General features: G+C 42.1%; 1 protein-coding gene across 1 annotated transcript in view; it reads right to left on the bottom strand.

The window, feature by feature from the left end:
* Nucleotides 1-764: 764 nt before the first annotated feature.
* The window catches only part of LOC109922926 (very-long-chain 3-oxoacyl-CoA reductase-A-like), a 155547-nt gene continuing 142257 nt past the window's right edge, over nt 765-14054 (bottom strand). The window contains exons 9-11 of the mRNA XM_048606889.1: nt 10290-10355; nt 3407-3556; nt 765-1074 (exon numbers count right to left, since the gene is read on the bottom strand). Of these exons, the coding sequence (XP_048462846.1) occupies nt 961-1074; nt 3407-3556; nt 10290-10355 (330 nt within the window). The 3' untranslated portion in view covers nt 765-960. The remainder of the gene's footprint in view (nt 1075-3406; nt 3557-10289; nt 10356-14054) is intronic.

Raw genomic sequence — 14054 nt, 5'->3', positions numbered from 1 at the left:
CAGGAAAATACACGTGGATATACTGTGAACATATATGGTTTAAATTGTTAGTCATGTTCCAAGGTGTCAAAAATGGCAGCACTGTCCTGGGATTATCACTCATCATTGTTATTTGGTTAAACAAAAAAAAAATTAGATCAAGTCTTGGTTTATCACATTAGTTTTCTGATTAACCCCATCTTGGATCTGCCATGGTTTTGTTTTGAAAGTAAATCCACTTGTTTATAATTTTGGAAAGGAGGAAAGAATTCTGGAAACATTTGCTCTCAATTTCATTGGTTTCAAGAAAAGGAATTAAGTAGTTTAAACCCTATTTTCATAACTGCATTGGTTTACACCTAAGTATTTGACCACTGCATTTTGAAGAACATAAGTCCACGAGAGGATTTTCAGGTCAGCCATGATCTCACTGAATGGTGGAACAAACCCGATGGGCTGAATTGCCTACTTCTGCTCCTACATCTTATGATCATAAGGCCATAAAGAGGAAAAATAGAAGTCAAAATCTTCAAAGATATACTTCTAAAAACATTTTATCAGCAGTACAATTAGTGTTGCAGGTATTGTTTAAAATTGATACTAATTTTTAAAGCGGTACAAGCCAGTGTTGACTAATTTTGAGGTCTAAAGTCAGAACATAGCAACGCTTAGTGTTTCATTACTTCAACGCAGACACAGAACTCTGCTTACTAGTATAAGGTTTGTGAACAACTGATAGAATTGAAGAATCTTTACCAAAACCAGGAAAATAAAACACAAGCTACTGAACGCCAAAGCAATTTTTTTTTAATGAACAGTGCAGCAAAAACAGAACAAAATGTGATTTCAATCTCCCGATTTGGTCTTTGAGACAGAAAGAAATTCAGTGAATCATGGTACATTGCTCATAGGAAATTTGAAAATTACATGATAAAGAACCACATTTATTTCGAGCTTGTGTTGGTCAGCAGGCAAATCCTGTTATTCCCCTTTCTCCTTCAGTTTCTTAAAGTGACGAGCACGCAGACCTTGGTTCATCTTCATACACTGCTTAATGACTAGAGATGTTGGAAGTAGGGACGTCATAATCCAACCCTAAAGGATATTTATTAGAATATTGACATGCATTTTAATTACATTTATTTTTATGACAAGGTTTCTCATGCAAAAGTCAAAATTCTAAGCCACAATCTGGGATTTCAAAGTTGAAGAAAGTCACATGATATTCAAAACGTTAAGTCTCTGTCTCTCCACAGCTGATGCCAGACCTGCTGAGTTTCTCCAACACTATTTTTAGTCCGGATTCCCAGGATCTGCAATACAGGGGGTCCCCAATTCACGAATGTCTGACTTACAAACACAATCCCACACAGTGGTGTAATTTTAAAAGACTGGACATACAAACTTTTCCTTGTTTATGAATGGCTACTTTATATTGTCCTGTATTTTGTTCTGACCTGTGTACAAATAGACTTGAACAGACTCCAGAATAGAACCCGTTCGCAACCTGGGGGCTGCCTTGTACTTTAATTTGAATTCAAAGCTGCCACTTGATTTTATTTCAATGTTTATTCAGTGTGAAGTTTTATTCCTTTAAGTAAAATGTTTTCTACAATAATGATAAAATACAAAAAAACTAAGTGATTATATATAGACTGCATCACATAAGAATATCGGAACAGAACTTAAATCCCAACTTCTTAATGGGACGGTAGGCAGACAAAGGGACTGTTGATAGTAAACCAGGAAAAAAGTTAAATAGGTGATTTTGGGAGCATCGAGTAGTTGGCTGTGCTGAAAGCAACCTACTTCATGACAGGATCTGGGACTGAGAGAGTAGGTAATAGACAAGGAAGGAGGTAGAGTTCATGTTCTGAAATTGTTAAAGTTGATGTTGAATCCTGAAGGCTGTAATGTACCAAAGACAGAATATTGTTCCTCCAGTTTGCACTGCACCAGGCCTGAAACAGACGTTTGGCATAGGAACACAGTGATGTGGCAGGCAGCTGGAAACTCGGGGTCATTTTTACAGATAAAGTAGATGCTCCACAAAGTGATCACCTAGTCTATGTTTCATTTTACTAGTACAGAGGAGGCCGCATTGAGAGTACTGGATACAGTAAACTAGATTGAGTAGGCAAATCACTGCCTCACCTGGAAATTGTGTCTGGGGCCTTGGGGAGTGGGGAGGGAGGAGGTAAACGGTCAAGTGTTGCACCTTCTGTGAATGCATGGGAAAGTACCCGAGGGGTGTGGAAAATGAAGGAGGCATGGATCAGGTATGTCCCAGAGGGAACAGTCCCTACAGAATGCTGACAAGGAGGGAGGGGATGGTATGCAAAAAGAGATGATGGAAATGGTGGCTTATGAACCTCTAGATGCAGGGGTGAAGGAGAGAGATTGAGGGGGGGACAGCAGAGGGAAGACAAGAGTGTGAGAGTGAAGAGGGGTACAGCAAAGGGAGGGCGAGAGAGTGAGAGGGGGTGCAACAGAGGGAAGGCGAGAGTGTGGGGGGGGGCTACGGCGGAGGGAAGGCGAGAGAGTGAGAGCGGGGTACAGCGGAGGGAAGGCAAGTGTGAAGGGGCCAAAAGCAATACAGATTCAGGATACAGACAGCATGCATAAGGGGACAAGTAAAGGGCACGAGAAAAGTGATAAAGAGTATACAAAGAGGGATGAAGAATGACAGAAAGACACTGAAAAGTGGGAAGATAGGATGATATCAGGAAACTGCCCAGACTTAAAATCACTGGGTTTCAAAACGAAGTTATGAGCATCTCCCCTCCTCACCGAAGTATCTACTGTGTTCTACAACCCAGTGACAGTGGACTGTGTCGGTCATGTACAGTCCTCCAAGGCTAGAGAAGGCTGTCAAAGAAAGGGACCACGGACGAGGCTAAGGAGGTCCACCAAATGTGGTGTTTGCTTTCACCGATACCTATGGCATCAATGAGGATGATAACAAGGTGCGAGCAGGTGGAGGGGGTGTTTGCTGAGGGGGGTGGGGGGATGCAGTGCATAGAGGGGGGCACAGAGGGGAGAGGCTCCACCAAACCCAGAGCCACCATTACAACAGCGAGAAACTAATCTCCAAAACAACTGAGGCATGGATCAATCAAAATCCAAAGTAATCACTGGACAGTCTATCTTTTTCCTCTCTCTCAGATATAATAAAACTGGTGGTTGCTTTTAATGTCTCCAACAGGATACTCCTTCTCACGTGAGACTGTGAAGTTCCCCCAACAATCAATTGGTTCATACGCAACAGTAGACCAGTCCTGCAAGGTGTGCAAGAGGCTGCCAGTACCAATGTAACCACATCCAAAATATGTCAGCTCTTTGAAACCAGAGAAAACTTAAAGTGATGCATCAAAACCAAGTGACAAATTAAACAACTGATAAGAAAAGAAGAACTTGCATTCCTTACCATAATGGCATGTGGCAGGTAGCCATTTGTCTGCATCTGAAGACCAACTGTTTTTAAGGCAGCTTTCACATATGTTTCAGGACTCGGTTTGCTTAGAGTTGGCCTTCGGATCTTACTCAACTTTGTAGCCACGTAGAATGGCAGCACACTCTAACAAAAGCAAGTGCAAAGAGAAAAATACAGTAGAATATAGTAACATTATTGCTGAGAAACAGGTTACTGTTTATGAGCACAACTTTCTCATTTCTGTACATTGTTGCTATTTCATGATCACGACTTAATTTTGAATAGCACAGAAAATCCAAATCTAAAATGGTAACAACTTTGGCGCATCCCACAACAGTAGTAAGTGATTTCAAATTCTCATGCAAGTAGCAAAGATATTTCAAATTTATTATTTGAGGCCATGCATATAGGAGTTTACGATCAGAGATTGTCTCAAATCAAACAGATATTGCAATTTACGGCACGATAGGCAGGAGATTAGCACAAGGTAATAGAACCAGTGTGGGTACAATGGGCCGAATAGCCCACCTTTGCACTGTAGTAATTCTGTGATTGTTAATTTGTGTTTAAGGTTTGTATAGAACTAGCTACCCAACTTACCAGAAGAGACTGAATGGAAATATTGTACCAGAGAAGGGAAGTTTAAATATTAACCACTAGATGGCACAAAGGGGCCAGAACATCAACATACAAGTTGAAAGCATTATTAGTAGTTCTTAAATTTTTTTTTTACAGTATAGTGATTGTAACAAGGCCAGCCAGGTCGACCCCACAGAATGCGTTCCCTGACTGGACCAGATTAACAGGTCCAATCAGGGAGTCCTGGCTGACATAAGGACCGGAGTGTTTTCCTGGTGGTGCAAAATTTAGAATAAAGTTTTAGCACATGGGTGATGTGGGGAAAATATAAGCACAGCTGCTGAACCCCCTTTGGCTGTTGTGGCAGCGTAGGGGAAACAAAAACAAAATACAGGAGATTCAGAAGGTCTGCTCAGTCTAGGGACTGGCTTTGAGCTGGCTGGTCACAGCCCATGTACAGTGCAACATAAATAAAGGGTGACTTGGTGACAGAATACCAAAAAAACAAGAAAAAGGGAAAAAAAGAGAACAGCAGTGTCAGACATTCTGTTTACTTAGAGCTGGCTCAGAGGGAGCTGGATTAGAGTCAAGGACTCATGTCTAAATAAAGGTTGACTTGGTGACTGGATATCAGACTCTGTGCAGCTATTTCAAAAAGGCTAATTTATGAATTTTGTATCCAAACTTAGCCTGATTTATTGCACTTTCTGCCTACAAAATAACACTACTTACTTCAGCAAATATTGCTGTTTAGTCCAGTGGCCTACACCACTCACTGAATGTAGGCATTGAATAATTTTCTCCTATTTTACTAATTTGTAATTTAGATGAAGCTTAGGAAAGACTTATAGATCCCAAGTTATTGACGGTATATTGATTTGCACTGCACATCAGCACTGTAGGTTTATAAAAAAGAGCAGACAATTTTCTTTTATCCGTAGGACATGGGAATTGCTGACTGGTGGTGAGCTGCGTTCTTGAACCGCTGCAGTCCATGTACTGCAGGTGACCCACAATGTCCTTAGGGAAGGAATTCCAGAACTTTGACCCAGCAACAGTGAAGGAACTCCCATATATTTCCAAGTCAGGATAGTGAGCAGCGTGGAGGGGAAACTTGCAGGAGGTGATGTTCCCATGTACTTGCTTCCTGTATCCTTCTGGATGGAAATGGTCATGGGTTTGGAAAGTGCTGCCTAAGGATCTTTGGTAATTTTCTGCAGTGCATCTTGTAGACAGTACTGTTACAAAGTTGGATAGAGTATTCATGAGATAACAAGGTGTAGAGCTGGATGAACACTGCAGGCCAAGCAGCATCATAGGAGCAGGAAAGCTGACGTTTCGGGCCTAGACCCCAAGAAGGGTCTAGGCCCGAAACCTCAGCCTTCCTGCTCGGCCTGCTGTGTTCATCCAGCTCTACACCTGGTTATCTCAGATTCTCCAGAATCTGCAGTTCCTACTATCTCTAGAGTATTCATGAATTGGAAGGCAGGATGTTAGAATTTATTGGGAAAAATGATTGCGGGGAAAAGTGTGCCACGGTCACTTTAAGAGCTTGTGCTTTGTCTGTGCTTGGAAGTTTATAAATGCAGGTGCAGAGAGAGTGCCCGAATGGAAACATTTTGTACAGACCAGCCAAGCAGCACTTTTTTCCAAGACAACAAATTTGAATTTGGCCAATTTAAACAAAGCATCCAGATGCAAAAAGCCAATTGAATTTAAATCTGATGGTCTTGACAACCTGAAACCAATATTATATATCCGTAATGACAATCAAATTCTTATAAGATGAGGGCATTTGGAAAATCGGAGAGCACCAACTGCCATCTGAGAGAGAGAACCATCTGCCACCTCCCAGAGTTAGCACCATTCATCTCTCAGAGAAAGCCCATCTAATTAATCAAAGGTATCACGGTATTTTAGCTCAAAGTCCTCATCAAAGAAATTACAGAGATAACACATCCCCAACAGCAGAATTAACGGAAGAAAGGCGTTTGAGAAGAGAGCGGAGATGACCGAATATTCCAGAAGACAATCTGTGTGAATTTGCAGAGATTAAGTTATAAATCCTTGTTCTCTTATTAATTGGGTTTATATTAGTGGAACTTGTCTTTATTTAAGCAGCATTCCAGTAGAATTTAGACCAGTTAGGGAGTAGTTAGTAGCATAGGGGGAATTGTCGGTTTGTTAATAATTTTCTTAATTTGTTCATTGTTGGGTTAGATAAATAAAGTTGTTTCTGGTCACTTGTAAAGTGGAAATCAGGGATTTTCTTTTAACCACTCTTAATAGACTACGAGGGAAAAGATGAGCTTCTCTGGGTGTTTCAGGGGTAATGATTAGAGAGGAACTCCTATGCCCATCATAACAGATCGGGACTTGTGTTTTAGTTTAATTGTCAGAGGGGGTTCATCTATTACTCCCTCTAACAGTACACACTGCCACTACTGAGCGTTGCTGGTGGAGGGAATAGATACTTGCGGGTGTGGTGTCAATCAAGCGGGCTACTTTATCCTGTTTGGTGTCAAGCTTCAAATGCTATTGGGGCAGCACTCATCCAGGCAATTGGGCTGTATTCCATCACATGCCTGATGTATGTGTTATAAACAGTGGACAGGCTTTGGGGAAGTCAGGTAGTGAGTTACTTGCTGCAGTATTCTTAGCTTTTAACCTGGTTTTGTAGCCAGTGTCTACGTGATGAGTCCAATTGAGTTTCTGGTCAATGGTAACCCCCAGGATGATGATAATGGGGGATTCAGTGATGGTAACACCACTGAATGTCAAGGGGCAGTAGCTAGATCATCTCCAATAAGAGACAATCATTGCCTGACATTTGTGTGGCACAAATGTTACTTGCCACTTGTCAGCCCAAGCCTGGATATTGTCCAGATCTTGTTACATTTGAATGTGGACTGTTTCAGTAGTGAGGATCGTGAATGGTGCTGAACATTGTGCAATCATCGATAAACATCCCCACTTCTAACCTTATAATGGAAGGAAGGTCATTGACGAAGCAGCTGAGATGGTCGGCCCTAGGATGCTACCCTGAGGAATTCCTGCCAGGATAGCTCGGAGCTGAGCTAACTGATAAAGAAAACTAGTACAAAAAATAATGAAGATTCCACAAACGCTTGAAATCATGACAGATCAGAAATGCAGCATGGATTATTTTTGTTTTCCATATAAGGCATTGAAGGAATATTATGCATTTAGCCCGCATTAATGTGCTCACTGCAAACATTGTTCATATTAAACCTAACAGGAAGGTGGCCTTCAATTCTAAAAATAGACTGTAGGAATAACTTCTGAAGATCCTTTGGAAACAGGCTCCTTTCACTGTTTGAGGGAGTAAACTCAAGTAAAGATGACTGAAAAACACATGGTTGGTTTTTCAGTTCAGCAACCTAAACCCACCCTGATGCCATTGGAGCTTTGAACTTTATGTTTACATTTTCATTTTCATTTTTAAGAGTTGGACGCATTGATCAGATTGCATTTATTGTGGGATTCAAATGTAGGTTTGGACTGGAGAGAGGTACGAGGCTCCACCCAAGCCTCTTCCCATCCTATTTCATTTCATTATTGACATATGCTTCCATCCCTTCTGGTTTTTCCAGCTTCCCCTTGAATGCATCACTACTGTCCATCTCAATTAGTCCCACATCCTTTCTGCTGTCTGGATAAAGAGGCTTCTTCTGAATTCTCTCGAGTTTCTTCGTGTCATATTAGTGACCTCCATCTTTTGCTGTTCTTCCAACATTGGAAACCCCCTCTCTGCATCCAGTCAAACAAAGCATTCTAATAATTTTAAAATCCTTCTCGGCAAGATTGTTAAATACCTGGGTTGTAAATGTTCCTCGTGAGGTAGGGAGGTGCAGATTTAGGGAGGGAATTACAGAGTTTAGGGCTTTGGCTCTAAAGGTTTGACTATGTAAACCAGGAAGTGGACTTTGAGTTGTAAACTCCAGTATATTTCAGGTGGGTCAAATGGTGTTCTCGGCCACTTAGATCACCACTCGTCTTTTCTTTCCCAATGGCATAGGCCAGCCCCTTTCCTGTTGTATCATGATGCAAATCAGTGGTTCGTATGTGGAATTAACTGCCAGAGGAAGTGGTAGACACAGATACAGTAGCAACATTTAAAGTACATTTGGATTGGTACATGAATAGAAAAGGTTTAAAGTGATATGGGCTAAACGCAGGCAAGTGTGACTAGATTAGTTTGGGAAACCTGGTCATTATGGACAAGTTGGACCAAAGGGTCTGTTTCCATGTCGTTTTGACTCTACAACTGTGAGAAGAGGAATGAACAGATCGAAGTAAAGTATGAACCACCCTGTATATGAAGAAGTTGCCCCTCGGGTCCCTTTTTTCAGGTTTCACCTCTTACCTTAAAAATATGTGACAAAACACATTGATGAAGGTCGAGCACTGGATGTGGTGTATGTGGATTTTGGCAGGGCATTTGATAAGGTTCCCCATGGTAGGCTCATTCAGAACGTAGGGAGGCATGGGATTCAGGGAAACTTGGCTGTCTGGATACAGAATTGTCTGTCCAATAGAAGACAGAGGGTGGTAAGAGATGGAAAGAATTCAGCTTGGAGCTCGGTGACCAGTGATGTTCTGCAGGGATCTGTTCTGGGATCTCTGCTCTTTGTGATCTTTATAAATGACTTGGATGAGGAAGTGGAAGGGTGGGTTAGTAAGTTTGCTGATTACACAAAGGTTGGTGGAGTTGTGGATAATGTGGAGGGCTGTTGTAGGTTGCAACGGGACGTTGACAGGATGCAGAGCTGGGCAAAGAAGTGGCAGATGGAATTCAACCCAGAAAAGTGTGAAGTGATTCATTTTGGAAGGTCGAATTTGAATGCAGAATACGGGGTTAATGGCAGGATTCTCGGCAGTGTGGAGGGAGAGAGGGATCTTGGGGTTTACATCCATAGATCCCTCAAAGTTGACACTCAAGTTGACAGGGTTGTGAAGGCGGCGTATGGTGTGTTAGCTTTCATTGACAGGGGAATTGAGTTTAAGAGCCTCGAGGTTATGCTACAGCTCCATAAAACTCTGGTTAGACCACACTTGGAATATTGTATTCAGTTCTGGTCACCTCATTATAGGAAAGATGTGGAAGCTTTAGAGAGGGTGCAGAGGAGATTTACCGGGATGCTGCCTGGACTGGGGGGTAGGTCTTATGAGGAAAGATTGAGGGAGCTAGGGCTTTTCTCATTGGAGCAAAGAAGGATGAGAGGTGACTTGATAGAGGTGTGCACGATGATGAGAGGCATAGATAGAGTGGATAGTCAGAGACTTTTTCCCAGGGTGGAAATGACTATTACGAGGGGGAATAATTTTAAGGTGATTGGAGGAAGGTATAGGGGAGATGTCAGAGGTGGGTTCTTCATACAGACAGTGGTGGGCGCGTGGAATGCGCTGCCGGCAGTGGTAGTGGAATCAGATACTTTAGACACTTTTAAACGACTCTTGGATCGGTACATGGAGGATAGTAAAATGTAGGGTATGCAGGGTAGATTGATCTTAGTCAGATAATAGGTCCGCATAACATAGTGGGCCTGTATTGGCCTGTACTATGCTGTACTATTCTATGTTCTATGTTCTTTTAAAGAGTTGTGAATCTATGTGACTCACTATCCCAGAGTGCAATGGATGCTGGGACATTGAAAAAATTTAAGATGATAGACAGAGTTTTAAATTAGTAATGGGTTGAAGGGTTACGGAGGGGTGACAGGAAAGTGTAGTTCAGGTCAAGATGAGATCAGCCGTGATCGTATCAAGTGATGGAGCAAGCTTGGAGGGGCTGAATGTACTAGAAGGGTTTTCTAATATTCACTTTATATGTTGCCTTCAAGATTTCTTAAGCAGGTATATCTATACCTTAGGAACAATAATTATTCATCAACCATGCTAAAACAGTGCATGAAACTACATGTTTCATCACTTTCAATTAAGTATTGTGTTTAAAAGTTTTGCCACAGAAGTAGATCGAGATTGAAAATAACTTCACAATTTAAGTCAGGGAAAAGCTAAAATATTCAGGCAAATTTACTTAACCTTGGAGTACACAAATACAGCAATGCTTAAGAAATATCACATTTGTAATTTCTTTTACAAGTTTTGTTTCGAAGATCAGTTCTCTTTTTCTTAGCAACACCATCTTTTTGCTTTCACCCTGCAGCTTGCGTCATACTGGCAGCTATGCAAATACAATTTACTGTAGTTGCCATGACAACAGTTCCTATAGTAACCGTACAGTCACAAGGATACTTCTCCGAGCTCTACTTACCTGGACAATGATTCCCTTATTCTTGTACTCAATATGTAGCGCTTGCGAAAAGAAATCCACAAAAGACTATTGAAAATAAACAGAAATTAAGTCAGGACAGTGAGAGAGAGAGAGAGGGAGATTGGCAGTATGCTGTTCGAGGTTTAACTGTAAAGCAGTCATTTAGATTCTCGGAGGTTGTAATCTTGGTGCAGAACCTCACCTGCCAGGAGCGCAGATTAGTAATTTGAGGCACAGGGCTAGTAGGTCCTGCATGATTTTCAGTCCTGAATAGAAATGATTTGCAGCCCAAACCTTGTACCCAAACTGCCAGAATGTGATCACAGTGGGAAAAGCTTTGTGCCAGCACACAAAATTCATGAAATCTACTATTATGTGAAAATAATAGTCAAGTCAATTATCTTGCTGTTCATTCTCAAATTAAAACATGTATTTATTTTTTAGCTACGAGACTTTAAACAGCCTTGATTTGAGCCAGGGCTCAGCAAATGTACAGGCAGTCCCTAGGTTACGAACATGTTCCATTCCCAAGTTTGTAAATCAATTTATAGGCATATTGGAACATACTATTGGCTAAGCAAGCCACACATTTTGAGGACAATTGGGAAATGGGCAGCAAAATGGCCTCATCACTGTTAGCCATTTGGGGTGGCACGGTGGCTCAGTGGTTAGCACTGCTGCCTCACAGCGCCAGGGCCCTAGGTTCGATTCACCCTTCGGCAACCATCTGTGTGGAGTTTGCACATTCTCCATGTTTGCGTGGGTTTTCTTCAGGTGCTCTGGTTTCCTCCCACAGTCCAAAGATGTGCAGGTTTACGTGGATTGGCCATGCTAAATTGCTCCATAGTGTGCAGCGATAGGTCAGTTAGACCGATTACCCGTGGGTACTGGTGACAGGGAGAGGGTAGGGGGTCGGTCTGGGTAGGATGCTCTTCAGAGGGTCAGTATGGACTTGATGGGCTGAAAGATCTGCTTCCATACTATAGTGATTCAATCAAATATCTGCTCCAAGTATGACTGGATGTTCGCATATCTAATTATTAGAATTAAAGCAATATGGGATATCGTTTGTCAGTGTGAGTATTCAAAAGTCAAATGTTCATAAGTAGGGGGCTCCCTGTAGGTATTTTTTGAGTGGGAGAGGAAGTATAAACAGTAGGGGTTGTGTTGGAGGGCTTCCTTTACATACAACGGGATATTGTAGTAAGTAGTTATGAAACTAAATTTAATAAATCAGTTAATTTATGGATTTTTTTTTCCTGCTGGACCACAAACTTCTTTGGTCTGGGTTGAAATCCCGCTCATGACTGGAGGAAAAATTCTGCACTGACCCTCTAGTGCAGTACTGAGGGACTGCTGCATGGTTGGTGTTGGCACCTTTCAGCTGAGAGAAATGTAGATCCTATCTGACTTCTCAGGTGGGGTTTAAAGATCCCACCCTTGAGAACAGCAGGGAAGTGAATGCTGGTGTTTGATCAATATTTGTTCCTCAAAGGGTACCATAAGACCAGATTATCCGGTCACTATCACGTTACTGTTTGTGGGAACTTGCTGTGCACAAAGTGGCTCACATATTTTCAAACATCACACCTGTGACTTCACTTCGAAAGTACTCCATTTTGTGGTGTCTAGTTGTTGTGAAAGATGTTATAAAATGCAAGTTTCTCTTTACTCAGTCTTGCATATGATTCTAATCACAGTTGCCTTCAGTCTTTTGACACAGTTGTCATGAAAGTCTAACCCCCTCCCCTCAGGGTAACTTTGAATAGCCAATAATTGTGGCCTTGCTAGCAATACTTAAAGACTCAGACAAAAACTGTTCTTTGGTGCATTTGGGACGGTAATACCTCAGAGTCCAATTGCCAATCAGCACCTTTTCCTATGTGGTATAAATTGTTGTTTCCTTTGACAATCAGCATTCTTGCCTCTGTCCTGATAATTGCAAGTCAGAATGCTCCAACAGGCTGTCTCTTTTGTTAGCAATAAATCTGATTTTCTTTTAAAAAACTGGTACCAATGAAATCAACAAGCAATATTTCATACAAGTCTTAACCTTATAATTAGGAGGCACCAGGTGGAATATCTACCTTGGCACAAAAGAATAAATTACACTCCTGCTTAGATTTCACTTGCATCAACTGTCCTGATAATAGAATATTGTTGTGCTGTTTGAAGCAGTAAAGTTCTGAAATACCATTGTAACATCCTAGGTGTTGTGGGATGACAGGTTGAAGGGAGGTAAGACTTTATGATTTTCAATTCTGTGTGAACAATAGGTAATATATTGGAGAGCCACACCTGGCTGTCCCACCTTTGCCTGAAGAAACAATATTTATTTTATTAGGTTTAAGGTTAAAAGAACACAGAATGAGAAGTTACAGAATTGGTCAAATTTGTGTGATTGGACAGGATTAACCCAAACACTAGTTTCAGCAGCAACACCAATATTTTTGCTATCCCAATAGCCAACTGCCAGGTTTCCCATATTCCACTCAAATAACTTCTGCATGTCCAAATTTCAGCTGCAGCTTGCCTCAAGTTCTCATCCTCCACTGCCTGTATGTTTACTGACCTCTAGCCACTCTCTGTACAGCTATGACTCCAATTTAGAATCCTTAGTCTTGTATTCCAATCCATCTGTAGTTTTACCCCCACATCCCACATTTCAGTCATCTCCTACAGCAGTTCATGTATTCTGCACTCTTTCAATTGACCTCTTGCGCACCCCAGTTTCCTGCACACCACTAGTGAAACTTATCTAGGATCTAGAATTTTCTCCCTAAAATTCTCCACTTCCTTTATTGTGGTCCTGAAAATCAGCCTCTTTGACCTTGCTGTTGGCAACCTGCCAGATGTTGTCCCATAACACAACTGTCAAGTGCCTGTGCAAGGACCATTTCTTTTTGGACTGTGGAATAAAAAATGGGAAAAGATGCTGCTTAAATCAAGGAAACTTGTTGCAGTTTTACCAACAAATTGCTGGGGAGGCGATGGCCGAATGGTATTATGGCTGGACTGTTAATCCAGAGACCCAGATAATGTCCTGGGGACCTGGGTTCAAATCCCACCATGGCAGGTGGTGGAATTTGAATTCAATAAATATCTGAAATGAAGAGTCTAATGATGACCATGAAAAACCCATCTGGTTCACTAATGTCCTTCAGGGAAGAAAACTGCCATCCTTACCTGGTCTGGCCTACATGTGACTCCAGACCCACAGCAACGTGGTTGACTCTTAACTGCCCTCTGGGCAATTAGGGACGGGCAATAAATGCTGCCCAGCCAGCGACGCCCTCATCCCATGAATCAACAAAAAAAACTCATTGCAAGTTGTATCTAAAATGTTGCCTTATTCAAACAGTGGGGGTGGATACTAGAAACATTTCAGGTGGCACGGTGGCTCAGTGGTTAACACTGGTGCCTCACAGCACCAGTGACCCGGGTTCAATTCCGCCCTTGGGCAACTGGCTTTGTGGAGTTTGCACATTCTCCCCGTGCCCACGTGGGTTTCCTCCGGGTGCTCCAGTTTCCTCCCACAGTCCAAAGTTTTGCGGGCTAGGTGAATTGGCTATGCTAAATTGCCCATAGTGTTCAGGGATGTGTAGATTAGGTGTGTTACAGGGGGATGGGGCCTGGGTGGGATGCTCTGAGGTTTGGTGTGCACTTGTTGGGCCGCAGGGCCTGCGTCCACAGCGTAGGGGTCCGATGACCTGAGTGAAGTGTGTGTGTGTGTGTGTGTGTGTGTGTGTGTGTGTGTGTGTGTGT

The sequence above is a fragment of the Rhincodon typus genome, chromosome 17 (assembly GCF_021869965.1).
Source record: "Rhincodon typus isolate 14 chromosome 17, sRhiTyp1.1, whole genome shotgun sequence".
In the NCBI taxonomy this organism is placed as follows: domain Eukaryota; kingdom Metazoa; phylum Chordata; class Chondrichthyes; order Orectolobiformes; family Rhincodontidae; genus Rhincodon; species Rhincodon typus.
The sequence above is the reverse complement of the archived record's forward strand: the minus strand, read 5'-3'. Positions and strand labels throughout refer to the sequence as shown.